At 59.7% G+C, this 27266-nt stretch overlaps 2 protein-coding genes and 2 long non-coding RNA genes across 12 annotated transcripts in view; 2 read left to right on the forward strand and 2 right to left on the reverse strand.

Annotated features, from left to right (window-relative positions):
- Positions 1-260: 260 nt before the first annotated feature.
- EFHD2 (EF-hand domain family member D2) lies at positions 261-15496 on the reverse strand. 2 transcript variants are annotated; one of them, XM_008249770.5, is made up of 4 exons: positions 15121-15496; positions 3697-3844; positions 2593-2727; positions 261-1782 (listed from the first exon to the last, which is right to left on the reverse strand). In XM_008249770.5, the coding sequence occupies exons 1-4, from the start codon at positions 15420-15422 to the stop codon at positions 1651-1653; spliced, it is 717 nt and encodes a 238-aa protein (XP_008247992.3). In that variant the 5' UTR covers positions 15423-15496; the 3' UTR covers positions 261-1650. The 2 variants fall into 2 exon arrangements, with proteins under 2 accessions (XP_008247992.3, XP_051692549.1); XM_051836589.3 differs by lacking the exon at positions 15121-15496 and adding an exon at positions 6306-6469.
- Positions 11987-25926, forward strand: LOC149125829 (uncharacterized). The gene is made up of 2 exons (XR_016211285.1): positions 11987-12488; positions 25692-25926. It is a non-coding gene; the product is annotated as an uncharacterized LOC149125829 (long non-coding RNA).
- On the forward strand, positions 15635-17706 carry LOC103345458 (uncharacterized). Of its 2 annotated transcripts, XR_016211284.1 has the most exons (3): positions 15973-16320; positions 16986-17127; positions 17428-17706. It is a non-coding gene; the product is annotated as an uncharacterized LOC103345458 (long non-coding RNA). The 2 variants fall into 2 exon arrangements; XR_515347.5 differs by having other exon boundaries at positions 15635-16320; positions 16986-17706.
- The window catches only part of FHAD1 (forkhead associated phosphopeptide binding domain 1), a 122130-nt gene continuing 119149 nt past the window's right edge, over positions 24286-27266 (reverse strand). For all 7 annotated transcript variants that reach the window (XR_007915796.3, XM_070079259.2, XM_051836584.3 and 4 more), the window contains one exon: positions 24286-26978. Coding sequence is in view for 6 of the 7 variants with exons in the window: in XM_070079259.2 (XP_069935360.2) it covers positions 26871-26978 (108 nt within the window). In the remaining variant the exon portion in view is untranslated. The remainder of the gene's footprint in view (positions 26979-27266) is intronic.

Raw genomic sequence — 27266 nt, forward strand, 5'->3', positions numbered from 1 at the left:
TCTGGGAGACGTCTGAACCTCCATGCTCCTATCCGCACGGCCTCCTGGGCTGCAAGAATTAAACAAGCTAACATGTCAGATGCTTAGCCTGGTGCTTGGTGGTAGCAGGTGGGCAGGAAACATCTACCTCCCGTGGGGAAGAGTCCCCGGGCCTCGGATGCAACCGCCCCAGTGCCCAGGTGACCCCCCGACCCCAGCACCCCTGGCCCAGTCCCGCCCCTCCCCCACTAGCCATCAAGAACCACACACACATAAAAATATAGAATTTTATCTTATTTTAGTTAAAAAAAATAATTGTACCACCGAATGAAGATGTAGCATTTTTTTTTTTTTTGTGAGAAGGGTGGAAAAAATAAAAAGCCAAAAGCCCAAAGAAAAAGAAGGATTTATATTCATCTGTATAGACACATCCGCTAAGGCAAATGCAGTCCAGGGCCGAGGCCGCGGCGCCGGGCTCGGGGCCTCCTCATTTCTGCAGGTTCTAAGGCCAAAAAAATAAGACCTCTGAAGTGCATGGGCGCTGTGTAGACTCTCGGGGAGGGGGGGTGGTTACTAAAATAAAGAATTACTGAGTTTAAAAAGCAGTGACGTCATGACACACACAGGAAGTTGCATAAGGGTGGCCCGGGGGCCGTTCACTTGTACAGACTGGGCAACGCTCAAGTTCACGACACAGCAACGGACGCGCACACACTCACACACACGTTAGCAAGCACATGGGGGGGACCATGGCCACTGACCCGCTGGTGATGGGCACGGGGGGCTGGGCACGACAGGCAGGTGCCGTCCTGTCACCGAGGGAGGAGGTGGTGAACATTACTTGGGGAAGGAAGGTGTGAGAGGGCAGAGCAAGGCCTGCTCCGGCTGGGGCATGCAAACACAAGCAGCGCTTCTAGAAGCTTCTAGAAGCTTCCGGGAGGACTTCGATGAAGCACTGGCTTGCTCTCCTCTGCCCCACCCTGTTCTCTCCAGCTCCCTGGAGCCCCCAGGTTGTCCTGAGGGGTGGTAGGGAGCGGTGGGTTCTGCCCCCAGTTGTCTTCCTGGCTAGGCTCCCACGGTGCACCCGGCAGAGTGTGGGCCCGTGAGGTAGATTGGCACAGCGGCCCCTCACTCTGCCTGGCCAGGCCCTATCTCCTTGTCTGTGGGTGCAGGACCTGAGTCCCTTGCCCACCCAGACGCTTCTCCAAGCCAGCAGAATACAGGCAGAGCTGGAGGGGGGACTGGAGGTGTGGGGGCGCCCCCTGCCTCCCTGCACCCTGGGTCCCATGACTGCCACCATCGCCGAGGAAGTAGGGGGCCCAGGGGCACTCTGTCTGCTGGTTAAGGGCGGGGTCCCCTGGGCGGGGAGGGGATGTGTGTGGAGCGCAGGGAGGGCCCTCGAGCCAGGAGCTGGGCCTGGGGGAGCTACCGCAGGCAGCAGGGCAGCCAGGGGTGCGAGGCGCAGGGGCGGCCAGGGAGGCTGGGCCAGGCAGGGGGCCAGTGCTGGTGTCGCCGCCTCGCGGACGGCGGCCGGGGGCAGGGAGCCAGCGGGCGGGCCAGCTCGGCGAAGCCCCTCGGCTTGCTCCGCTCACAGCCCACAGCCGTGGGTGGGTTTTCCATCGTGGGCTCCGCGGCCCGCCTGGCGCGCCCCCTGGCGGCGGCCGCGCCCAGCTACTTGAAGGCGGACTGCAGCTCCTTGAAGGCGGCTTTGCGCTGCTTCAGCTCCTCCGCCTGCTTCTTCTTCTCCTCCTGCTCGGCCTTGATCTCCTCCTCAAAGCGGCTGGACACGTTGATGGCCTGGACCTGGGGCGGACACGGCCGCGGGGGTGAGGCCGGAGGCGCTGTGCCCCACCCTGCGTGCCTCTCTCTGGGGTCCCACCCAGCAGCACCCACAGCTCCAGGTCTCAGGCGCTCATGTCATCCCTCTGAGCCTTGGCTTCTCCATCTAGAACCCGGTGCTCCCGCGCCCTGGGCCGACGGATCCATCAGGGGATGAGAGAGGCAACGGGCACTCGGGGGCCGACGCGGCCAGGATCCTGCCGTGGCTGTCATTACCCTGCGCGGGGACCCAGCCGCACCCCAGTTCTGCTGGTGGACCCTGAAATGCTCCATCGACACTTGGAAGCCCAGAGGGAGCTTCGCGGGGAGAGAGGTGGGTGCCCTGTGCCGTGGGTGGGGCAGACCCAGGAGCCACAGATCGTCCCTGTCCCCCCCCATCTAAGTATGTGTGTATACGTGCAGGGGCTCCCTGGGGCTCCCCATGCTTCTCCAGGAGGGGGCTGGCAGGGCTGATGTCCTTGAGAGGCCCTGGGGGCCGATGCTGTCTCCCAGGCCCTCCCCTCGGAAGGCCCAGGCCTCTGGGGCAGCTTAGGTGGTCCCCGTCCCCTCTCGGAGAGTGCACACCCCTCGCCACCTCCCTGGCAGGTGAGAAGAGAGCGTGGAAAGGTGTTCGGCCTGGAATGGGAGGGGCCCGAGGCCAGGAGTGCTGTGGGGGTGGGGGGTGGGCCCTGTCCTGCCCCGCGGCCCCAGCAGGGACAGGAAGGGGGCGCTGTGAGCCCTGCAGCTGATCCGGGGCTCTGTCTGCCCAGGCCTGCACCATGCCTGGCGCCTCACCTTGGCCTCGAAGAAGCTCTTGGCGCCCTTGACGCCCTCCGTGGAGACGTCGATCTCGGAGAGGCGGGCCAGCACGTGGAGTCCGCTGTCCTCCTGCAGCTCCCCAGCTGCCGCCTTGCGGAAGATCAGGAGGAACTGCGGCGGGAGAGGCAGGGGGGTCAGCGGGGCAGGACAGGGCCCGAGTCCGGCCACACCCAGGCTGTGTCTCAGGCTTCCCCCAGAGTGCGGTGGGCGGCCTGCAGCCGTGTCCTCGCCCCTCCGTGCACCTGTGCCCCTCCTGCTCTGGGGGGCTGCTGGCCCACCTGTACAGCACGGGGTGGGGCAACCTCTCCTGTCCTCCCCGGATCCGGGCACCGTGGCCCTGCCCCAGCCATGCTCAACTCCCGTCTCTGACCACAGGGCCTCGGCCGACCTCTTCCCTTCCCCTCCCCCTGCTCTGCCCTGCAGAGTTCTAAAAGTAGGATGAGTGGATGAGGAAGGCCCAGGAACTGACCTGCCCAGAGTCTCAGCAGTCGAAGGTGCTGGAACGACCCTGTGCTCTGACTTCAAACTGTTCCCCCGTGCTGCCCACGGCCTCCTGCCCGGCCACCTCTCTTCCCTGTCCCCTTCGTGCTGCCTCTCCCAGCCAGAGCCTCATCCCCGCTTCAACCTCCTGCTGCCCGGGGCCCAGTGCTGCCGCCAGCCGCCTTGGAGCCCCCACTGCCTCCGCCTGCAACAGGCTTGTCCACAGCTCCGGGGACAGGGTGCGCCTGGGTGAGAAGCTGCCGAGCCTGTGCCCGGCTCCTCTCTCCCACCCCTCCCCCACCCCTGGAAGCCCAGGGTGGTGTCATCTCGCTCTTGGGTGTCCCCTCTCTAGACCCCAGGACCTTCGGGACACGGGGCCTTCCTCTGCATGCCGGGAGCCCGCCCAGGTCCCATCTGCAGAAACCGCTCAGCGCATGCTCCCTGCAGGAAGAAATGGAGGGCCCCACCCTCCTCCGGATCCCGCCCCCAGGGCCTGCTCTAGGCCTCCCAGCAGCCTCAGCCAGCTAGTGGCCCAACAACCTGGGGGGTGGGGTAGGGTGGCAGGTGTCCCTGGGGGGCGGGGCCACAGCCAGGCCTCACCTCCCGGAAGCTGAGCTTGCTATCGAAGTCCTCGTCCACCTCCTTGATCATGTTCTTCAGGCCCAGGTGGGTCTGGGGGGCCCCCAGCTTCTCCATCATCAGCTTCAGCTCCATGAGGTCGATGAAGCCGTCCCGCCCGGCGTCGTACCTGCGGGTGCAGGGAGAGTGGCGTGAGGCTAGCCTGAGTGCGCAGGGCCCAGGGGCTCAGAGGCGCCTCCTCCCACGAGCCACGGCACCCAGCCCCGACGGACTCCCGATAGGAAGCCGGGCACCTGCTCGCTCTGTGTGCAGAACGGTGCTAGGTTTTGGATAAGCCTGCGGGCACCAGGAGGAGTCTGCCTCATGCCCCAGCCTGCGAGACGGCTTGGGACACCCTTGGGACGGCCGCTTTCCACACTGGGGGATCTGGGTTTGAGCCCCAGCTCCTCTCCCGATTCCAGCTTCCTGCTAACGCGCACCCTGGGAGACAGCAGTGAGGCTCCCTGCCAGTCACGTGGGAGACCCGGATGGTGTTCCAGGATCTGGCTTTGGCCTGGCCCAGCTCAGCTGTTGCAAGTATTTGGGGGAGTGAATCAGCAGACAGATGACCTTTCTATGCCTTTCAACTAAATGTAAAAAACAAGTAACATTAAAAAAAAAAAGATTGATTGATTTGAAAGGCAGTTACAGGACGGGGAGAGAGGGAGAGAGAATCTTCCATCTGTTGGTTCACTCTCCAGATGGCAGCAATGGCTTGAGCCAGGCCAGGTCAGGCCAAAGCCAGCAGCCTGGAACTCCATTTGGGTGGCAGGACCCAAACACTTGGGCCATTCAGCTGCTTTCCTAGGCACCGTTATCAGGGAGCCAGACTGGAAGAGAGGCCGCCAGGACTTGCACCGGCATGCACGCAGGCTGTGGCTTAACCCAGGGCACACAACGCTGGCCCCTAAACACCATTCTTAATAGTCCATGAAAGTCCTCATGATCTGAAGCCCCCCCGAGGTGAATGAATGAAGGGTGTCAGACTGGGTGTCGCCTTTGTCATGCTCAGTGTGGTGGGGGAGGCAGAGGCAGGGCCAGCGGTCACTGGAGGGCATCGCGGAGGAGCTGGGGGCGTGTTCAGGGAACAAGCTGTGCCGGCTGCCTGCGGGGACTGTGCAGATAGCCCGGGCGGCGCCCGAGCCTGGCACGGGGATCGGTGACAAGGACTCTGCCCTGCCGGCGTCAGCGTCAGTCCATTCTTCTTCCACCAGCAGCCGCTGAGACCGGAACGGGCCGGGCCGGGCCGGGCGCAGGGCCTGACCGCCCATCTCTGGAGCAGTCTGGTGGAGGGGGTGTGGTTTGCATGGCCAGCCAGGCCCTCTTATCAGACTAACAAACACGGCCCCACCCCTGTCCCCTGGGACCTGGAGTCGGGGACGGGTGGGCGGGGACTGGGGTTAGTAGTCTCAGGGTCGGTGAGCAGGCTCTGTTGTGCCTACAGCAGTGCGGCACACAGGGGCTGAGTTCCAGGGTCCTACATCCTGGAGACCCTACAGGACCACATCTCTCCTCCCCACATGTCTTTAGGGCTTTGCATGACTTGGGATTTCTAATAGCAAACACTGACGGGAATCTGTTCTTGTGCCAGGAACTCATCATAGTAACCTGATTTTGCAAGGGAGGCTCAGAGAGGTTAAGGGACCTGCCCAAGGTCACAGAGCAGTAAGGCAGGGGCGGGCATCCATCCCAGGTCTGTGGGGCTCATAACCCCTGCGCTGCTCCGTGCCCAGCCCGCCTGCATGTGTCCTAGGGCGCCTGAGTACAGACGCGACTTCCTGGAGCGCCGAGGGGAGCATTTGTGCCCGGGGTATAAATAGCTCACGCACAAGTGAGTCAGTGCTGCAAGCGAAACGGCACAGGAACCCTGGAGGGAACACAGGGTCCCTCGGCCTTCGTCCCAGCGTGGAGCGAGAGGCTGGGGTGGGGGTGGGGGTGGGGGAGCCGGGGTCCCTGTGGGTGGGTGAGGGAGGATGCAGAGGGGCTGGGGGCAGGGAGGCAGGGCTCTGGACCCGCCCCCACAGCGGGAGGTCCTGCTGCTGCCGCCTGTCCTTTCTGAATGTGCCCTATGCAGGGCGGGGGTCTGGGGCCAGACCACCTGTGCTTCCCCCATCTGCACCAGGCAGTGGCTCTCAAGTGGGGTGCCAGTGTCCCCCAGGGACAAGTGTCAACGTCTGGAGACGCTTTTGTGTGTCCCAACTGGGAGGTGCTCCTGGCATCTGGTGGGCGGAAGCCAGGGATGCTGCTCCGGCCACAGGACAGCCCCCAACAGTGATCTGGCCCCAGCGGTCCATGGTGCTTGTCTCACAGGGGCTGCCGAGCGCCTGCAGGCGAGCACTGAGCCCAGTGCCTTGCACACGCAGCTGGCTCCATACACGGCAGCCACCACCACTCTAGTAAGATTTAACTTCCTTTCCTGAGCCCCCACTACGTGCCAGACACTTCCTCTTGATAACTCCCGAACTCAGCCACCCTGCCAGGGCTGAGTGGCGAGGGTCAGCCCCACAGCCAGCGGGCAAGGATGCGGACCCTGCCGCAGGATTCCCACGCCTGCTCTCCCCGCCACGCTCCCCGAGCCCAGCCTTATTTACCGCTCAAGTGCACAGGTGTCTCGGGAAGGCAGCCACAGCTCGGTTCTCAGTTTCAGAGGACGCGCAGATAAAGTGTCCAAACTTGGACAGAACCTTGAGCTCTGGATCCCTCTGCCTCTGGCAGCAGCCAGGCCTGGCTGGGCTCAGCTCAAACCACAGTTTGAACCTCGGCCTGTATCAATCAGGGGCCAATCAATGACAGGGGCTGGGCTCTGGCCCAGGCAGGCTCCAGGCCCCCAAGGGGACAATGCAGGGGCTGGCCGCAGTGCCAACGGATCAATCACCAAGGGCAGGTGACAAGGCTGAGAGAGGCGGGGCCCTTAGGGGAAGGCAGGCTGGTTCCAGGAGACCCCCAGGGAGTGGACATCTGCTGTGTGCCCCAGGCTCTGACGTGGCCTGGAGCTGGAGACCAGCCAGGAGCCAGGCATGCCCCAACCGAAGATGGCCTGGGAGGTCTGTGCCCTCACCAACTCTGCTGAGACTGACCTGGTCCAAATGCCAGCCCTCCACCTGCTGGCCAGGGGACGCTGATCAAGTCACCTAACCCCATGGACCTCAATTTCCCTTCTGTGTCATGGAGATCAAAGAACCCAGCTCAGCTCCTAGGCGGCGATGCCAGGAGGCTCTTAGGCCACAGCATGTATGTAATATATGCAAACTATGTAACAACCACTATGATTAAGATTATTAAAGAGTAAAAGATTACAGATGTAAAATGCCTTGCATTCAATAGGTGTTTAACACCTGTTAGTTTCATAATACTAACAATAATTAATGGCAGCTGTTCCTCACCAAAGACGTCACACTCACAGCCTAAAACCCCACCTGCAGCCAAGAAGCCGGTTAGGATGCCTGTATCATGGTGCCTGGGTTCGATTCCAGCTTCCGGCAATGTGCACTTTGGGAGGCAGCGGGTGATGGTTCAAGTACTTGACTTCCTGCCCCCCACGTGGAAGACCATTGAGCTCCTGGCTCCTGGCTTTGGCTTGGCTCAGCCCTGGCCAATGCAGGCACTGAGAGGGTGAACCAGCAAATGGGAGCTCTGTCCATCTCTGCCTCTTAAAACAGAGAGACAAACAGACAGACAGACAGACACACACACACACACACACACACCCTGCTTCTCCCAGAAGCTCCAGTTCTGATGGTACAAGGCTGAGAGCAGCAAGGTTTGTGTTGGTTGGGTGTGGAGGCAGGGGGCTGGACAAGATGACCCAGGGTCTCTCCTGCATCTCCCTCTAAGTTTTGATTCAAAGACTTGGGGGACAGAATGATAGGGGGCCACTGGATGGCCTACACTGCTTTCTGGTCCCTGTGCTTTCCCTGGTCCTGGAAGGGAAGTGACACAGGGGCCGTTGGGCCGCCAGCAGGTGGATGGTGAGCAGCCTGGTGAGAATGATGTCCTGAATTGGTTGGAAACAGGCCAGTCCCTGGTAGGGGGGTCTCTTAGCCTGCAGGCTTCTCCTGAACTGGAGCGGAGGTTACAGGGGGGCGCGGCGACTCCAAGGAGAGAAGGAAGCCCCCCAAAGCCATCTGCATAGCCTATTCCATCTGCTTGATATTATGGGGTAGATTTAGGCGCAGAGTAGGCAGTGAACAGCCCAGATTCACACAGCTGGTGGACGCAGGACTCTGATAGCTGCACGTTTCTCTCCTGCCTGCTGGCCTCTTCTCCCTGGTCCCACCGTCTCGGGCTCACAGCGCTGAGAGTCCGGCTTGGGGTCTGCCAGGGGAGGCCGCTTCCACCGGCAGGACTGGCAGCAAAGCTCCGGGGCTGGGAGCTCAGCACTTTTCCCCAGCACTGGAGGGAGGCTGCTGGACCTGGCGCGGTGCCCACATTCCTACCCGCCTCCCCCTGAATTGTTCTCGCCGGGGAGGGCTCAGCAGCTGCTGCCCTGGATGCTGGTGACAAAAACCCCTTCCCATCCCCCCGAGCAGCGGAGCAGCCGGCTACCACCCAGGCAGACCCTATCCCTTTGGGCCGAGCGTGGTCCCACCCTGCTGGCTGCTTCCCCACCCTGCAGTCTGATAACCAGGAGGCCTGCAGGTGGGCACTGGCTGGCTGTGCCACACAGGGTAGAGGATCCAGGCCTGGCCCCGCGCCCAGGCGTGCAGCATCTCACAGCACTCTTACCACTACCGGCCACCCTAGCTGAGCACCTACTACGTGCAGGCACCATGCCAAGTGCTCTGCATGAGAGCTCTGAGAAGCAGGCATGAACCCCCTATCTAACTGAGGCCCAGGTCACAGGTGACAAGGGTGTAGCTGGGACCCAACCAGGCTGTGTCGTGGCGCCTAGAGACCCTGTGTCAGAGAACCTCAGGGTTGGAAGGGACACAGGGGCCGCTCACTCAGCCCCTAGCGCGCGCTGAATTCTCGGTGCCTTTTGCCTCTTTGGCGTCTTGACCACATCACAGGGGCAGGAAGCCCGCTGCTTCCCCAAGCAGCTCATCTGGCTTTAGGTCATCACAGTTAAGACCCTGTATATAGCCCCGCCCCCAGGCCAGGCCATACAATCGGATGGCAGCATGGAGTAGTTACCAGGGCCACAGCACAGGCGGACGGGGGTTGGTTTAGGAGCCCAGAGGACCTCCGATTTTATGGATGTGAGTCCCCAGGAGGACAGACTGCTGGAGAGGCGGCTGTTAATGGGCTCAGGGCCCCCCAGGCCCCCCAGCCGTTGGTCTCAGCTTTCAGACGGGGCCGGTTCTCTCCCATCCTGTCTCAGGGAGCCCCCAGTGGCTCCTAGGCCTTGACTCTGTGTTCTGGGAAGGCACGTGTCTCGGGGCAGGAAAGTTCCAGATAACTACAGAATTCTGGCCTCTGAACTGCTCTGGCCAGCTTGGCCCTGCCTGCCTCCCCAGGAGGGAGGTGCAGGTGGGGGCTGGGGGTGGGGTACTGGGGAGTGACAGCTCAGCACTTCCTGCTCACCAGCCCCGCCCACCTGCCTGACTCATGTGGGGAAGCCCGGCACTCGCCACTTCCTCTACTACTATCGGCAGAGCGGACACTTGCTGGCTGGCCTGTATCTGCCCAGGGCAGAGAGACAGGGAGAGAGGGAGAGGGGGAGAGAGAGAGAGAATCACCAGCCTGTGGTGCTTACAGCTCCCCACAGCTGTTTAGAGTCCAAGGGTCAAGTGGGAGCCTCTAGGGGCTCACCACGACTCGGGGACATCCTAACCTCAAGTTCAACAACAACCCAGGGGCACCTCCCACGACTTGCAGCATCTGGAGCTGGAGACCCCGCGAGTTCCCCCCACTGCTGCCTCCTTCCCTGCCTGCATTTAATTACTGTTATGATAGCGGTTATAAAGAACATTTATCGAACTCTTAATAGAACCCAGTGGTTCGTATGTAGCTCAGTCTTGATTCCATTCATCTTGCTATCTCCGCATTGCTCAGACGGACTAAGCAACCAGGTCACCTGCAGGCAAGGGCTGGGAGACAGCTGAGGCCCAGCCCTTCTTAGGCGTCAGCACGCACATCTGGTCAACCTTACTAAAAGGCAGACTCTGATCTGGTAGGCTTGGGCTGCAGCCTGAGCATCTGCCCTTCTAGCAGGCTCCTGGCCCAGGCACCACTGTAAGGGTACACACGGACCTCATCACACCCCACCTCTGGGACCCAGTCTCCCCATCTACAAAACAGGCGATGACAAACCCGCAGGAGGAGTAAACAGGGGGCCGAGTGCCTGGAATGCAGCGGCCAACAGCGGTTCCCTCCAGGCAACCAGAGGGCAAGTGCCAGGCGGCGCCTCCTGCAGGCCCAGGACCCCAGGGGCTGGCTCCCTCCCAGCCACACCTGTCTGGCACCGAGCCTGCTTTCCGTGCTGAAGCGGAAGTCAGCCAAGGAGAAGGTGCTGGGCAGCCAGAGGGAAGGAGGTGCAGAGGGAAGGAGGTGTGGGGACATCCCTGCTGAGGCTGCACGTGACGCCACCTCCCCAGGCTGGGCCGCCTCTGCCCTCCCCCGCGGCAGCAGGGCCTGGTGTCCCTGAGCCTGGACCCTGCCATCTGAAGCTGGCCCAGGCTTGGAGAAGGCAGGCAGGGAGGTGTCAACCGCAGGGGAAGCAGAAGTCCCCAGCAAGATGAGTCAGATGCAGAGGGGAAGTGGGGAGCCCAGGGAGCAGGGACTGAGGTCAAGAAACCCTCCCCCAGCGGGGTACCTCTCCCTCCCCAAAGCATCCACGCGCTCTACCTCCCACGGGGGGAGCCCCCTGCACCCCCAGCCATAAATAGTCTTCCCTTGGCCTCACCTGGCTCTAAACCTGCTGCCACCACTTATCACAGCCTTGCATGAGTGACTCAGTTTCCTGCTCTGCCAAGTGGGAATCAGGCCAGGACCCACCTCACTGTGCTGGGTGAGGATGGTATTTGATTCCTTCCACAACCCACAGAGGTCCTTCGCGGGGAAGTGGGGTGGGGGCTGGACCCGGCCACTCCACTTAGCAAGGTGCAGTGTGGCAGACGGAGCCCCTCCCCCCTAAAGACCCCAGCCCACACACGACTGTTTCCTCTGGGACCTCTTGGGGGCAGGGACCTGATTCTTCATGGAATTCCCTGGAATTTGCACACAGTAGAAACTTAACACAATATCCACTGGAAAAGGGTCACGTGTGGAGCAGACACTGGGACGGGCCCTCTACACAGGCTCTGGACTTCTTCACACCAAACCCTCAGCCCCAAGGGGAACTGAGGCTCAGAGGAGCTCAGGACCCCGGGCAGAGAGCCCCCGATCTGTCACTCCAGGGCTGCTGTCTGTGCCTCCCTCGCCTCTGCCACCTGCCTTCCGCGTCACTGAGTGACAATGCACTCACTTCTCCACTTGGGTTTTTGTTCTTCCGGAAAAAGGAGTCGTACGTTGGGTCCCCACCACTGCGGCCCCGAGCACAGGGGTTGCTGGCAGCCGGGCAGCCGCGTCGGGGCTAAGTGGAGGTGGCAGGGGCTACTGTGGTGCCACCTGGGCGCCAGCTCAGTGACCACCACAAGGGTCCACTGAGAGAGGCCTGGAGAGGGGGTGTTACGAGCTGGACGTGATGCTGCTGGTAAGGCAGGACGCACCGGGTCTTGCCCAAGCATGGGGTTAGACTTTACAGCGGTCCTGTGAGCTGGGAGCTGTTTTAGCCCTGTCCCAAGGTGAGGGAAGTTAAACGACTCCCTCCAGGCCCTCAGCTGGGATTCAAACCCAGAGCTGCAAACCCCGGAGGCCCTACTCTCAGTGGCTGCCGGAGAGGCCAGACGTGAAGAGATACCCGGGAGGGGGCGCAGGTGGAAGGTGGGGAAGACAGGGGGCCTCAGGAGCTTGCGGGGGCAGAGACCACCAGACGGGGAGGGACGCCTGCCCTCTGACACAGGGGCAGGGGATGCAGCGTCTGGGGACTGGGCTGGCAGGGCTGGGCGAGATGGAACTAGGGCACTGTCCTCAGAGTCCACGTGGCTTCAGTGCTACAATGTAGCAGGTGTCGGCTTACAGACCCTCCCGAGCCCCACCCAGGCTGCTGCCAGCCCAGAGCTGGGCATACCTGAGGCTCTTGGGCCTACCCTACTGTGTCCCTTGCCTGGAGGGGTCCAGAGACAGCCCTGGATGAAAGGAGAGAGAGAGAGAGAGAGAGAGAGAGAGAGAGAGAGAGAGAGAAAGAGAGAGGAGGAGAGGAGAGGAGAGGAGAGGAGAGGAGAGGAGAGGAGAGGAGAGGAGAGGAGAGGGGAGGGGAGGAGAGGAGAGATGGGGATTAAGGGTGAGGCCGCATGGGGGTGAGTAGACGCCAGGCTCCATGATGAGTGCCCCTCGTGCCCAGCTTGAGGCCGGCACTCCGTGTGTGTCATTGTCCTGAGCCTCACCCTAAAAGGCGTACAACCGCTACCTGTTACCCAGACAAGCTCGCTCTGCTTCAGCCAGCGAGAACATCCCTGGGACCCTCAGTTCCTATCCTACAAACTGGGGAGCGGGATGGAGGCAGCTGCAGTCTCCCGCGGGCTGTGGGCGTGAGATCCACGTGGGCAGAGCTCTCTTCCCGCCGTCCTCTCGTCTCCCTCAAGCTCCATCCCCAGCAGGAGTCACCACTGCAGACGCGAACCAGAAGTCCCCGGAGGGCGGTTCTGACATCCACAAGGGCTCAGGACCCCAGAAATGTCAAAGCCGGAAGACTCCTGGGAACCGCTGGGCACCACGCGCTCTTGCTACAGAAGGTAGGACTGAAACCCAGAGAGGGCGAGCAGCCGCGGAGGGAGGGAGGCCGGCCCAGCTTCCCAGCTCCTGGCCAGCAAGGCAGGGCCTGTTCTCAGTTCCCTGTCTGGCCTCTCTCTGCTGCTGCTTGCTCTGGCGAGCGGCTTCCCCGGAGGACAGTCCCCTCCCTTGCCCTGTCCTCAGCAGAGCCCTGGCTCTCATGGCCTGGCTGTGATCCCTGGGGCCTGCTGGGACCCAGGAGGCAACCGCCCGGCTGGGGCAGTAGAAACAGAACAGGGGTTTTGTCCTCCGTGAGGGTCTGTCTGTTGACTGTTCACAGCCGGGACTCGGCGGGGCCTGGCTTGGCTGCCACAGTACAGCCTTGTTTAAATACAGAATCCGCAGCCTTCCACCCTGGCCAGGGCCCACGGCGGGCGGCCCTGCCTTCCCTAGAGGTCCAGCTTCCTGGCCCCTTCCTGCCCCTCACTCTCCTAACGCCCAGCAAACAGTGCTGGTGCCAAGAGGCGGCCTGCAGGGGCTCCACGCCCGTGTGGAGCCAGCACCAAACTGGCCAGTGTGGCGTCTGCTGTGTGAATGCAGCTTCAAGACCATGTCTCCCGCCACTGTCTCTCCCAGGCGAGCTGCAGCCCCCCGCCCCCCCCCCCCCCGGCGCGCAAGTCCTGCTCCGTCTGGGGGTCGGGGCATTCCCCATATAGCTCCTGGCAGGGAGTCTGTGGAAGCAGACATGAAAAAAAAGGGGCCCTGAGCATGGCAGCAGTGCTGAGTGGCTTGGTGAAGTGGAAGCAGCTGTCTGTGACGGGAAACCCAGGCAGGAAGAACACGGGTTCTGGAGTCACAGACATGGGTTCGAATCTTGACTCCGTCACTTTCTGGCTGTGTGGTCTAGCCAAGCTGCTCAACTCCTCTGTGCCCAGACTTCTCCGCACGAGGGCAGTAAAGAGAGTTATGTGTCAGGGATGGCTGGGGAGGCTTGCTGAGCTCCTGGCTCTGATCGGCCTGGGGACCAGGGAGACTCTTGTGTGTGTGTGTGTGTGTGTGTGTGCGCCCTGTGCTTCACCTCCACCAAGGGCGGGCTCTACAAGGAAGTCAGCCAGGGAGGCCGTAGCTAGCCTACAGCTCAGCGCGTCTTCACTCTGCTCTTCCTGGAACGGTGAGGATCCCGCTCCGCCTTTGGGAAGAAAGCTTCGTGTGCTCCCAGCAAGGCCCTGGAGCCAGAGGCAGCTCCTCAGGGCCCCAGGACTTGCACACAGAGAGGGGTGTGGCCAAGAACTTGGCTTCCTCCTACACTGACCCTTGGGAAAGCGTGGGGCTCCCGACTTCTGGGAACCCAAACCCTCTTCCTCTCCCAGGGGACCAGACACAGACGATGTGGATGCAGCAAACGAGAAGAGTGCGAGAGCTGTTCCCAAGCTGTGGGCTTGCAAAATGCCCCCATCCTGGACTCCCCCGCTTGATGTCTGGGTGCTAACACCCACACCCCGGCCTGCCCGCAGCCTCCCGCCCAGCCCAGCCCAGCCCAGGTGGAGCCAGCTCTGTGCTCCCTTCCCTCGGCCTCGGGCTGCCTGTGGTGGGCGGGCCCCTGCGTGGCTCTGTCCCTTCCAGAACCCACTCCACACCAGTACCCCGGGGGGCCGGGGCAGGGGGATGGGCAGCAGGAAGAAGCCTGGGCACCTTCGCCAGCTGCGCACCCTACGGCGGGCTTAGGGGGTGGTCGGAGCCCCTCCCTCAAGTCAACCACAGATACCGGCTTTTCTGGGGGTGGTGGTGCTGGGTTAACCTGGTGAGGGCACAGCACGTGGAATTACCCGGAATAGAGGGCGGGTGAGGGGGGGACTGGGCAAGTCAGAGAGGAAGGGGTCCCCTTCTCACTACAGCCGGTGCAGGGCTCTGGGGTCTTCTGACAGGAAGCAGGGGGGCTGGGACTGCACAGCTGCTGAGTGCAGAGGGTGAAGAAGCCACGAGGAGGCAGGGCCACGGGCACTCACCCTGCGGGGCCGTGCCCAGGGGCACAGGGACTCGGGGGTCCCTCTCTCTGGGGAGACCACTTGAGGGCCTCTGGCTAGCAGGGAGGGTGGGTGTGGTGGGGAAGGGGCTGAAGTCTCTGCCCGAGGTTTGCCAGTGGGTACTGAAGAGCTGGAGGGGAAGGGGGCTCCCAACCCAGAACCCACACTGAGGGGCAGCTGAAATCGACAGAGGAGAGAGGAATGTGTGTGACCCACGGCGCAGAGGCATCGGGGCTGGGAGGATCTGACCAGGGTGTGTGGGGGTGGGGAGCGCGGGATGGGGGAGCAGGGAGGCCCCGGGTCCTCCCTCTTGGTGTACGGAGGTCCTGGGCCCGGGACCTGGTGTCCCGGGATCCGTGTGTGTGGTGGCGGTGGGGGCTCGCCATGATCCCTAAGGACCTCCGGGAGACCCCCCCCCCACTCGGAGAGCGCTTCTACGGGGTGCGGGCATGGCCAAGAGGAGGGGTCGCACGCCAGGGTCCCGGGGGGGGGTCTCCAGCCCAACCGCGTGGTGGGGTGGCGGGTCTTCAAGCCTCGGGACGGTCTGGAAGGGGCCTCGGCGGGTCGGGGTCCCGGGGAGCCCGAGCGGGCGGCGCGGGGTGGGCGGGGGCCGGCGCGGGCGCGCACTCACTGCTTGAACATCTTCTCCATGTCCTTGATCTGCTTCCTGGAGAACTCCTTGAACTCGGTGTAGGGGTTGAAGACGCGGCGGCTGGGCGACTGCGGCTCGCCGATGCCCTGGTTGAGGTCCGCGCGCCGCAGCAGCTTGGCGCTCAGCTCGTCGTCCGCGCTGCCCAGCGCCTCGGCCGCCTCGTCGGGCGCCCCTGCCGCCGCCGCCGCGCCATTCAGCCCCGGCGGCTCCGCGGCCTCGCCGCCCTCGTCCTCCATCTGCAGCCGCCGGCTCAGCTTGGTGGCCAGCTCGTCCGTGGCCATGGTGGCCGCGCGGCGCTCGCCTCGGCCCGGCCCTGCTCGGCGCGCCGCGCTCTTCCTCTTCCTGACACTCCCCGGCGCCAGGCTCCGCCCCAGGGGCGGGGCTTAGGGTCTGCGGGGCCCGCCCCCGCCGCGGCCCCCGCCGCTCGAGGCTGCTCGGCCGCAGCGGGCTCGGGGTGCGGGCGTGCGGAGCCCGCGGGCGCCGGTCCCCGTAGGGCTGGGGGCCGCGCGCGGCAGCGCCATGCCCAGCCTGGGGCTCAGCGCGGCCGTGGCGGGCGCTCCCCGCAGTGGGGGCGTGGGTCGCGGGCTCCCGAGACGAGGTGGGGGTGGGGGCGCCGCCCCCAGCCCCTTCTCGGAATCCCCGCGCCTGAAGTCATAATCCCGGCTGTGACATCCTGTCGGTTGCCGTGGAGACGGCGCCACGTTACAAACCCTGGTTGTTCGAGAGGTGGCAGGGTATGAAGAAGGCGGGCCCGAGGAGCCCGCGGGATCCCCGGATAGGGGGACGGGGAAGGGACCGACAGCTGCCCCGGGCCTGGGGCTGGGGCTGGGGCTGGGGCTGACGGGTCGGAAGAGACAGCTGTGGCGGGAAGCCGGACGGGCTGATCCTCTGCCCCCAGGCCGCACCCCAGGAATGACTTGGCAGAATAGCTGTCGCCTGTGACAAGCTGCCAGACCGCTCTTGGCGTTACATTTTTTCTTTAATTAAATTTTTCTTTATTCATCAGAGAGAGAGAGAGAGGGAGAGAGAGAGAGAGAGAGAGAGAGAGATCCCTTGCTGAAGCCTGGTCCAGGGGACTCAAGCCAGGTGTATGGCAGCAATCCAATCGCCCACCACTAGCGCCATCGCTGCCTCCCAGGGTCTGCGTGAGCCAGAAGCTGGAGTTGGAACCGGAGGCAGGTACTGAGGCCAATCTGATGTGGGATGCGCACGTACTGATTGCCAGGCTAACTGCCCTGCCCACCCCGGATGTTGCCATGTTGGTGCCCCCCGGGAGAGGCACCCTCCCCCAAAGGCCCCTGGGCTGGGGCTGGGGAGTTCTCAGGGGACTTGTGTCTGTGGTCTCATCTGTCACCTCCAAGTTGTCCAGCTGTGCAGCTCCAGGTCAGAACCATAACAGGCTCCGGGTGCCAGCCCAGGCAGACACAGGGGTCTCCCGGGGGAGACCCAGGAACCTGGCCACTGAGGGTAGAGCATCACTGGTCTAGGAGGAGTGGCCACACTGTGCGCGTGATCTCTAAAATGTGAGGGCGATGCTGCAGGACCCCCTGGGCAACAGCCGCCTCCAGCCAAGGTGCAGAGAAACGGGGGACGGGGGACGCGGGGTCAGGAGCCTTTGGTGGGCTGAGAGAGGGATTCGCACAGGACAGACGCCCCACTGCTGCTGACCAGTTCTCTGCGTGCAGGAGCATTGCCGAATCCATTTAAAAGGCATTTTAAAAAGATTGAGATTGAGGAAGAAAGCCCGTCAGAAAATGGGAAGCCTTTGTTCATTTGTTTGCGAGATGGTTTCTGCGTCCCATAAAGATGCCCAGACTCAATGATCTTGCTTTTCTAATGCCCAGGGTGAAGTTTTGGAGAATTTGGGGCAGCTTGGTCCTGCAAGAGCCTTCCTCACAATGCCGTTATTGCCTTCAACACTCCGCTCACCCCCGTATGTGATGTCTCATGGCTTTGCACCTGCTTGATGTGGGAGCAAACTTCATGGTGAGGAGAGAATGTGAGAGTTTTACTGTCTGAAAGACCACATGCACGTGTGGGCTAAACCTGGGGCTTTGGCTTGGGTTCTGTGAACCAGCTGTGTGTCAATCATCCAAGTGGTTTGTGTGGACACGACCCTGCCAGGAAGGGCAAGTGCCGCCACCGACATTCCACTCACTCATGGAGGAATCTGCAGTTTGCAAGCAAACGGGGCGTTGAATGCAGGAGCCTGGGGGTTCTTCTGAAAATGCTGCCCGGCAGGCGGGGGTGTGGCCTTTTGCATCTCTTGGGTTGATTTTCCTGCAGGGTTTCAGGATCTTCAGAGTGCTGAAGCTCTCTGACCGCAAGGCAAGTGCTCAAGCTGCCCGCTGCTCTGCCGGTTTCAGAGGCCTTGGGCCAGGGCCCTGCCTTTGGAGGCGACTGTGGATCTGCCCCGAAGCCAGGGCTGCGTGCTGGGGTGCTGGGGTGCTGGGGACTGCCTTTTGTTTGAACATTTCCCCTTCCGAGGTCACTGGGCTTCAGGAAAAGCACTTTTCAGGGAATCAAGGGAGGCGTGGGGAGCCCTTTATGGAGGTGAAATGTACCGGAAATAGTAGTTGCCTCTTTCTTTGGGAAAGTCTTTAAAAAACACTTCCAAGCTTTATTTTTTTTTTTTTAGTTTTATTTTATCAGAAAAGGGGAGAGAGGGGAGAGGGGAGAGGGGAGAGGGGAGAGGGGAGGGAGAGAGGGGAGAGAGGAGAAGGAGAGGAGAGAGGAGAGAGGAGAGAGGAGAGAGGAGAGAGGAGAGAGGAGAGAGGAGAGAGGAGAGAGGGAGGAGTCTTTGCTGGGTCACTCCCCAAATGCCTGCAATGGCCAGGGCTGGGCCAGGCCAGCATCAGAAACTCCTTCTGGGTTTCGTAGGCCACCGCCAGCTGCCTCCCAGGGTGCACAGGGTTAGGCCGCTGGATGGGAAGCAGAGTTGTTGGGGGCTCAAGCAAGGACTCCAGTGTGAAAGATGCGGGTGTCCCAAGTGGTGTCTTAGCCGCACCAAACACCTGCCCGGGAAGCCATGTTTGAATGGCTCTGGCTTCTGTGCCTAAAGCCTGGATTCTGGCAGAAAGAAACAGCCCGGGCTGGTGACACATCTCGGCATCTGGTCATGTGGAAAGAATGATCTCCAGGAAAAACCGCACTCTTGGCACAGGAGCTCTGCAGAGGCAAGGGCGTGGAGAGCCAAGCCTGACGGCGCTCCGGCGCGAGGGAGCTCGGCGGGCTGAAGTCATCCCTGACTGGTGTTTCTTCTCTTCCTCCCACATCTCCTTGGATAACTCTGGTCTCGGGGGGGAGGGGGGAGAAGTCACAGTGAGGAAAACAGCACTTCCAAAAGGGGGTGGGGTGGGGGTGTAGAAGCAGGGCAGGGGAGGGGTTGGAAGGGGCTCTTGGGTGATGGGGAGACAGCGTGGACCCTGGGGTCATCCCGGAGTCTGGCAGAACCGGGTGGTCCCTCCAGCCCCGGATGCTGGGCAAACAACAAGGGATTAGGGTTGCTGTCAGAGAAGAAGTTGGCCCATAAAATGCAGGGCTCGCTTGGCACTTTACAAATCCCAGCTTCCTAATGGATCATTACAAACACTCCACAGCCATCAGGAAATCCTGATGGATGGAGGAAGACGCATAAAGGTCGAAGTTCAGGCCAGCACAAATATTCACTTGGCGCAATAGGAGGGCAGGGGAGAGAGAGAGAGAGAGCAAGCGAGCAGGGGACTGGTCAGAGCCTGCGTAGTGTCAGGCCTATCTCATCTTTCGCCAAATCTGGAGGTCATTCCAGGGGCACCATGGGGGCAGGAGCTGGTGTCAGACGGGCACGTGCCTAGTGCACCCTGAGTCGGGCAGGAGGAAGAGGGGGAGGTTGATGGGGACACAGCTGCAGGTGGGCCCATCTGCAGGTCATTAGAAACCAATTTAGTGCAGGGCTCTCTGCCTGTGGTTATCTCGGATGCTGTGAATCCACTTGACGACCAAGATGGTCTTGCAGGCTGGGTGCACGTGCCTGGCTGGCTGTGTTTTCTGCTTCTGAAGTCACAAACAGAGCAGTGATTTCCAGCCGGGGCACCCGTCAGGCCTGTCTCAGCCCTAAAGCTCCCCAAGAGTGAGCGTGTGTAGGGGCACCTTACAACCCAGCCAGGTTGCTCTGCAGTGCCCCCCTCCCCTGCCCAGGGCCCCGTCCCAGCTGCTCCAGGCAGCCGACTGTGACTTTCATACTTATAATAACGACTCCGTGAGAATGGAGTGCTGCCCATCAGACGCGAGCATGCAGAGTGCTGGCCCTGGGTTGCTGGGGTACTGGTCCTCCCGTGAGCTTTGTTGGACCCCACACTGGGTGACAGAGAGGCTAACTCCCCCTCCCAGTTGGGACCCAGCGCTTCCTCTTCATAATGAAGTGTTAACAAGGTAACCATCCCCCCACCCCCAAAGCATGGCTCCCCCGCCGGGGGGGGGGCAGGCACCTCTTTGGCTCAACTTCGGATCCTTAGTGGCCAGCACTGGGGCTCCTGGCCCGAGGTGAGTGCTGGAGAAATGTTTGCTGACTGACTGCACGATGGCTTGCTCTGCCTGAGGGCTGGGAGCAGAGTGTCCTCCAGCGCATCAGGTGGCCCCTTTCTGGGTCCCCAAGGTCACTGCTAAGAAAGAGGAGCCGCTCTGGGGACACCTCTGTGCACCCGCGTGACTCCACACAAGTCAGCAGCTCTTAAAAACAGTCTTCTCAAGTGTCTGTCCCCTGTCTTCTCTGAGGACAGCGGCATCAGATAAGGACTGGGGCCGGGTGACCGCTGGACCTTGGACATCGGGTCCCTGGAGCAGCTCTCTGCTCAGCAGATACGGCGGAAGGGGTAGATGGGAGGTGCAGGTAAACGCGGCATAGGACACAGGGGGACGCTGAAGGGGACCTTGCGAAACTAACACCTAAGGCACTGCTGCAGAGACAGGTGCAGTCCACTGAAAAGCAGTGTGATGCCTGGGCCAGCCCCTGACCTTGGGTATAATTAAAGCAAGCAGGTGACCCCCAGCAGGGGGCAGGTAAGTCAGAGAGGGGAGGCTTAGAGAAAGGGCTGTGTCATGAAGGCGGCATTTTTTTTTAAAAAGATTTATTTATTTACTTGAAAGAGTTACACAGAGAGAGGAGGGAGAGAGAGAGAGAGAGAGAGAGAAGGAGAGAGAAGGGTCTTCCATCTGATGGTTCGCTCCCCAATTGGCCGCAACAGCCAGAACTGCACCGATCCGAAACCAGGAGCCAAGAGCTTCTTCCAGGCTTCCCATGTGGGTGCAGGGGCCCAAGGACTTGGGCCATCTTCCACTGCTTTCCCAGGCCATAGCAGAGAACTGGATCAGAAGTGGAGCAGCCGGGGCTCTAACCAGTGACCATATGGGATGCCAGCACTGCAGGCGGCAGCTTTTATCCACTGTGCCACAGCCCGGCCCCGGGCTACCTACCTTGGGAGTACTGGAGGGGACTGAGAAAATGACGTGTTCAGTGCGGCGAGAGGCACGTGGTCAAATCTCAGATGCTGTGAGTGATACGGAGCAGCATCTGGTTCCCGAGGCAGGCAGTGGCCATGCGGATACTAATCTTCAGGTCTGGACGACAGTTTAACATGGGAGTTGGTGAATCTGGCCCACTGCCTGTTTTATAAATAAAGCTTTATTGGAACACAGCCATGCTCATTCAGGTACCCATCACACTGCAATGTCAGAGCTGGGTAGCAGCAACAGGGAGCCTTTGGTCATTGGAGCTCAATGGCCCTATACAGAAAAGGTCGCCAACCCGCTCTGCATGGACTTGGAGAAACCCAGTTGGCTGTCGGGCTTCCCCGAGGAAAGTTGTATCCCAGAGCGGCTAAGGCTCTGGAGCCCGGGTTCCATGTCTGCTCTGTGACCCTGGGCAAGCTACCCACCTCGACACCTCGACTCGTCGCCTTGCAGGAGGAACAGGAGGGGTGCACGTGGTGGGGAATGAGCAGGATCGAGTCTGGGCCACGGCTCGCAGCGCCTGGCGGCGGGAAGGGCACTATAAAAAGTAGTTGCTATTATTGGTCATTAAATGCCAGCTATTGAAAGGCACAAAGCAACGCCCAGAAGGGGGTCACGACTGTAGGCAGCTGTCTTCCAAGCACACCCAGCAGTGATGCCACAGAAAGCTAAAAAGCGACGCGAATGTCAAAGGCAGTGCTCCTGGGCGACGTACCAGGATATTAATGATTCCAACTCCTTTCCAGTTAAAGCAGTAGATCAGAGCATGCGCAGGGGCGCAGAGGCAAAGCCACGAGGCCTAGCACAGCAGTGTCAGTACCCTGCATGTAGTAGGCACCCCTGGTATTTTTTTTTTTTTTTTGCCTGAATGAATGCAGACTGATTGGAAATCATACGTAGTTCTCCAAAGGGCACCTCCGGTTACTCTGGAAAGCTCAGTTAGCAAGAGGATAACATTTCTGCCCCCAGTATTTTAGGGTCTCCAGGAAAGAACGCAGCTCGCTGAAGAGGAGAGAAAGCCCGAAACCAGGAACCGGCTCGTGCTTCCCACCACGGGACACAGGCATTGCAGTGGGCTCCCGGAGGAACAGATGGGCAACGAAAAATGTTTAAAAACAAAAGCAGGCACATAAGGTCATGCATTGGCCCGAAATAACTCGGGACACCGAGCAGACGGATGCAAGCGGCACATCTTGATGGAAGCGAGGCCAAGCTGATCTGCCGAAGCCGCCTGCTCTCACTGGGGCAGAAGCCCTCGGCCCAGAAAAGAGGGACATGGCAGCACGAGTGGGTGGTGGGTTTTCCTCTCGTGCTGAGTGCGTTGCTTTCCTGCCCCTAAAGCACTCGAAGACACTGCGCTCCCCAGGAGCGCCTCGCGGAACGCGGATCCGGAAGCGATACCTCCCCCTGCCCCCCAAAGGCGTTTCTGACGCTGGTTTCTGTAACAGCAGGCGGCTGCCGAAGCTGCCAACTTGCCAGAGAAGGGCACCTTCTCTGTAAAGTCACGAATCGGAGAATCCAGGCAGGCTCCCGTGGGCAAGGGTGGGAGGGAGTGGTTTGTCTCAGCTTCGTGGAGGATCAGCAGATTGGGAGATCTTGCTGTACCTGGGTACAGTCCCAGACCACTACTCCCCTTCCCCCGCACCCGCCCGCCCTGCCGCGTGATACAGCACAGGGGTTAGCAAAGGCCGGTTTGCTTGCAAATGACAGATACTCAAGGCAGCTGAAGCAAAAAGGGGGTGTCTAAGGGAATAAAAAACTGGCTCTGTCTGTCCGAGCCAGACTCAAGTTTGCGTGGCCTGTGGTTCCCTAACCTTCCACAGAATCCCCTTTCTGCCTGTGTTAGCTACAGGAGGCTTCTGTTGTTTGCAACCAAGGAATCTGGAGTGATACAAAGGGTTCTAGTGGAACCCAAGAGCTGGCTTCCCAAGGAAAGGAACTGGGACCAGGAATCACCAGGAATCAAGTATCTCCGTCTATGTCAGCTGGGAGTACACTCACCTTCGCATCAGGAAACCCAGCAAGGGTAGAGCCCAAAAATCCGGGGCTCCGCCCACACTGATTCTGGCTTTGCCTGATGGGATTTTAATAAACACAAGGCAAACAGGGAAGTGAAAAGTACTTGTGCCCTTGGGAGCCTGTGACCTCCCCCACGTGGACAAGCCTGGTCTGGCTCGGCAGGTGATGAGCGAATTGAGAAAGAGCAAACCACGCAGCTGAAGACCTTTCTCGTCCAGGTTTTGCAACCTTGCTGCTGCTGATGTCAGACCAGAGAGTTCCTTGTTGTGGGAGTTGCTCTGTGCATTCATTGTAGGATGGCTGGCGGTGTCCTTGGCCTCTACCCACTACAGACAGCAGCACCCAAAGCTATTCCCAGATACTGACTGCCAAGTGTCTTCTGGGGTGCCAAATCACCCCCAGGTTGAGAACCGTGCCTTAACCCAACCTATTTTTTATTTTTGACAGGCAGAGTGGACAGTGAGAGAGAGAGAGAGAGAGAGAGAGAGAGAAAGGTCTTCCTTTTTATGTTGGTTCACCCCCCAATGGCTGCTCCAGCAGCGCGCTGTGGCTGGCGCACCGTGCTGCTCAGAAGCCAGGAGCCAGGTGCTTCTCCTGGTCTCCCATGGGGTTCAGGGCCCAAGCACTTGGGCCATCCTCCACTGCCTTCCTGGGCCACAGCAGAGAGCTGGCCTGGAAGAGGAGCAACCGGGACAGAATCTGGTGCCCCGACTGGGACTAGAACCTGGGGTGCTGGTGCCACAGGCGGAGGATTAGCCTAGTGAGCCGTGGTGCCGGCCCAACCCAACCTATTCTAACCCAGATCTGGCATGTGGATGAGGCCATCCTAACCCATCCCGCCACAGTCAAAGCTGTCACAGACCAGTGAATGTGCCAAGCCTGGTTTGGCCTGGTGGTTATGCCAGAGGTTGGAACACCTGCATCCCATTTCAGTGCCTGGGTTCCAGCCCCAGCCCTACTCCTGATAATGCAGACCGAGAGAGGCAGCACGGATGGCCCAAATGGTTGGATTCCTGCCTCTTTCACGGGAGACCTGGATTGCATTCCTGGGTCCTGGCTCTGGCCTTGGCCCAGTCTCAGCCATTGTGGGCATCTGCAGAATGAACCAGTATCTGGGGGCTATCTCTGTCTCTCTTTCAGTGTCTCAACAACAATGACAAAAGGTGCTGAGCTTGACCCCTGGGGTCATGAGAAATAATAGCAGTCGTTTGAAGTCGCTAAGTTTTGAGTGATTTACTCCATACAAACGTAGACTCCTGACAGCAGTGACTTGGACAGGTAGACACTTACTCGCCTTACAGAATGTGCAGAGGCAGCAGGCCAGCCAGGGTTCAGATCTCACTGGGGCACCAGGCACCCACCCGGGCCTTCTTGTCCTCCTACTCCCTTGTCATCGGCAGGTGGCCCTTGTGTCTTGCTTGTTGCATGGGACTCCCAAGATGGCTGCTCCAGCTCCAACTCCAAGTCCCAGGGATGAAAAAGGAGACACAGCAAAGGAACAGCGGGCAAGAGCCTCCTCCTGACAAAGCCTTGAATCCCAGAAGGAGGGTCCTCCCCAGGGGCTTTCGCTTATATGAAGGACTTACAAAAAATTTATGGAAAATGCACATTATGCAAAAACTATGCATGGACTTCACATTTTTTCTTGTGCCAAAATAAAGTTCTCTTTTAATTCCTCTTATCCACAAATTCTATGAAGTGCCCTGTATGTCACTGGCCAGCTCTGTATAATATGGCCTCCCTGGCTGCAAGGGAGACAGGAAAATCAAGGCGTTTAGCCCTCAGCCCATATAGCAGAGGAATGTGATGAGTCAGCAGTGATGAGCTTCGTGGTCTCGGCTCCGTAGGAGCTGCAGGATCGGCCGCACTGTCGCCCTGGGCTCCATGGTTCCTCGTCTCTACTTGCTGCGCATCTACTCCAGTCTTCTTCATTTCCCCCCTTTAAAAAAACACTTTTTTATGTATTTGTTCTAAGGGTAGAGTGAGAGACAGAAAGATCTTCCGTCGGCTCATTCATGCCCCAGATGGCTGCAACAGCCAGGGCTGTGCCAGGCTGAAGCCAGGAGCCAGGAGCCAGGAGCTCCATCCTGCGCATTGGCAGGAAGTTGCACGTGAAGTGGAGCAGCAGGGGCTGGAAATGGCAGTGGCTTAACCTGCGGCGCCTCCATGCTGGCCCCACGTCTTCTCCGCGGATGGCGTGGTTTCTCGGGACACGAGAGGAACGTGGCAGCTCCAGCTCCGGAACCCGGAACGGCTCTGGGACTCTCAACTCCAGCATCACTAATAATAACCTGAATGGTGGTCAGTGTCCCACTTTGAAATACCAAAGACGGAGATGCCAGTTGGCCTGGCTTGAATTCAGAGGGAAATTTGATTGGTCTGGCTTGGGTTGGGTCTCTCCATCCAGCCAATCAGCGGCAGCCAAGGCAGCAGTGTTATGTAGGGCAAGGCTGATGGGGGTGGGGGGTGCATTTTCGGGGAAAGGGAGGGTGTGGCTGAGGAGACACCCAGAAGATTACCTTGTTCAGAACACATTGCGGCCTGTGAAAGACTTGAAATATGCTGGAGACACACAGGCATTTTATTTAACTTCCGCATTTCCAAACATGCACGTTCAACAAGCAAGCACCATATTGCACACACAATGTGGCTTCCAAATGCAAGTCAGCTGCTTGAACTGCTGTTTATCCGAGGGATCTGTCCCGGTGCTGCAGAAAGAAACTGGTTGTTTTGGACTTTGGGGGTGTGGCCCAGTCTAAGACCCCTCAGGGTCTTCGTGGAACGTTTCTAGGGTTTTCCAGAGCATTCTCAGGGCCCAGTGAAGCTCACCTTTCTCCCCGACATTAGATCCTGACCTTGGGTAAGGTGTGCCTCCCGGGGACTACCACACAGTCTCTCCTGTCTTGCCCTAGTTCTCATCTGTGTATGTAACGAATATGTTTTATGGGCCAGCGCTATGGTGTAGTGGATAAAGCAGCCGCCTGCAGTGCCGGCATCCCATATGGCCGTCAGTTCTAATCCTGACTGCTCCACTTCTGATCCAGCTCTCTGCTGTGGCCTGGGAAAGCAGTGGAGGATGGCCCAGATCCTTGGGCCCCTGCACCCACGTGGGAGACCCGGAAGAAGCTCCTGGCTCCTGGCTTTGGATCGGCGCAGCTCTGGCCATTGCAGTCATTTGGGGAGTGAACCAGCGGATGGAAGACCTCTCTCTGCCTCTGCCTCTGAAACTCTGCCTTTCAAATAAATAAATTTAAAAAGAATCAGCCATTTCTAAAAAAATATGTTTTGTTTTAAAATATAAAAAAATTATTGTGGCTTTTCAAAAATAAAAAACAAATCATGGTGATGGCTTCTGGCTGATCCTCCTGTTTTGCTTAGCTGCCCGGGTGACCAAGAAAGCAGTGAGCAGCTGCGTGGACGGAGGGCGAGGAGGCAGGATGGGAGACACGGAAAAGGCAGTCAGGAAAGCAAGGGTCTCTCCAAACACCACGAGAAGGGAGCGTGGCCATCTGGGCAGCTCGTGAACTTGATCTTTGTGGCCTGGGGTGGAGCTATTGGACAGTATGAGATGGAATGAGAAACTCGGGTTCAAGACCCAAACCTCTGGATCGGCTAGCTGTGTGATTTTCAGCAGATTTACCCTGTGGGCCTCAGTGTCCCCATCTATAAAATGGGAACCATTTTACCATTTACTTCCTACGGTTGGGATAAAATTTAATAAGAAAACTTCACAGTGACACATACATGTCTGTCATGATGACAGAAGTGATGAACGTATTGGTATCTAAATTTATTATAATAAACCCAGATGCGGACGTGCTGTGTCATTGCCCGGGCAGCCCTGAGGCTCCTAACCTACCCTGTGGCTCCAGCACAAGTCTTGGATTTTCTGCACGGGGGGTGTCTCGGGGCCCCTGGAGTGGGAGGCTGGAGTAGGCTGTGACCCCAGCATGGGACCGCGACAGCGCGTCCACTGGGCCTGAGTTACACGTGTCTGTTCTTCCTACACCTGAGTGTGCATTCATTCATAGCTACATTTCCCAGGAAGCCCTCCCCCAACAGACCCCCACATACGACACTGTACAGAGCGATCTAGAAAGCACAACACTAGGGTAACAATCTTTAACGTCCTACTAATGCGGCTTAGCACTGGGACACGGAGGAGGACATGGGAGAGTCACACCCACTCACGGAGACCTGTGGCCCGCTGGGGTGACCTTGCTCTAGTTCCTTCCATCAGGCTTAGAAAACAATAGGCTGCTTTTGCTAGAAGGTTCTTTCTTCATCTCTCTTTCTTGCTCTATCTTCAGGGTGGCTTTTCTGGCTCCGACCTTCAGTGAGCAAGAGGGACAAACACACAGACTCTGTAAGCGTCCTGAGGTCCCAAAAGGCTCTACCGGGTGGTTTTGGAAAAAGCTACATCCCCTCCCCCCACATACACATACACACACACACAGAGATGAGCAAAAAGGAAACGAAGCTATCCAAAGGAAGCCTCCTCAGCATTTGGGGTGCGCCCTTGTTCTACTTCCTGATTCCTGGGTTTGAATCTGGGAGCTCACCGGGGAACAGCTGTGCCTGAGTGAGGCTTGGGTCTCTGGGGGTCTGGAAGGAGCATA

Source organism: Oryctolagus cuniculus, chromosome 7 (genome assembly GCF_051225735.1).
Source record: "Oryctolagus cuniculus isolate XC-2025 breed Fujian yellow rabbit chromosome 7, ASM5122573v1, whole genome shotgun sequence".
NCBI lineage: Eukaryota > Metazoa > Chordata > Mammalia > Lagomorpha > Leporidae > Oryctolagus > Oryctolagus cuniculus.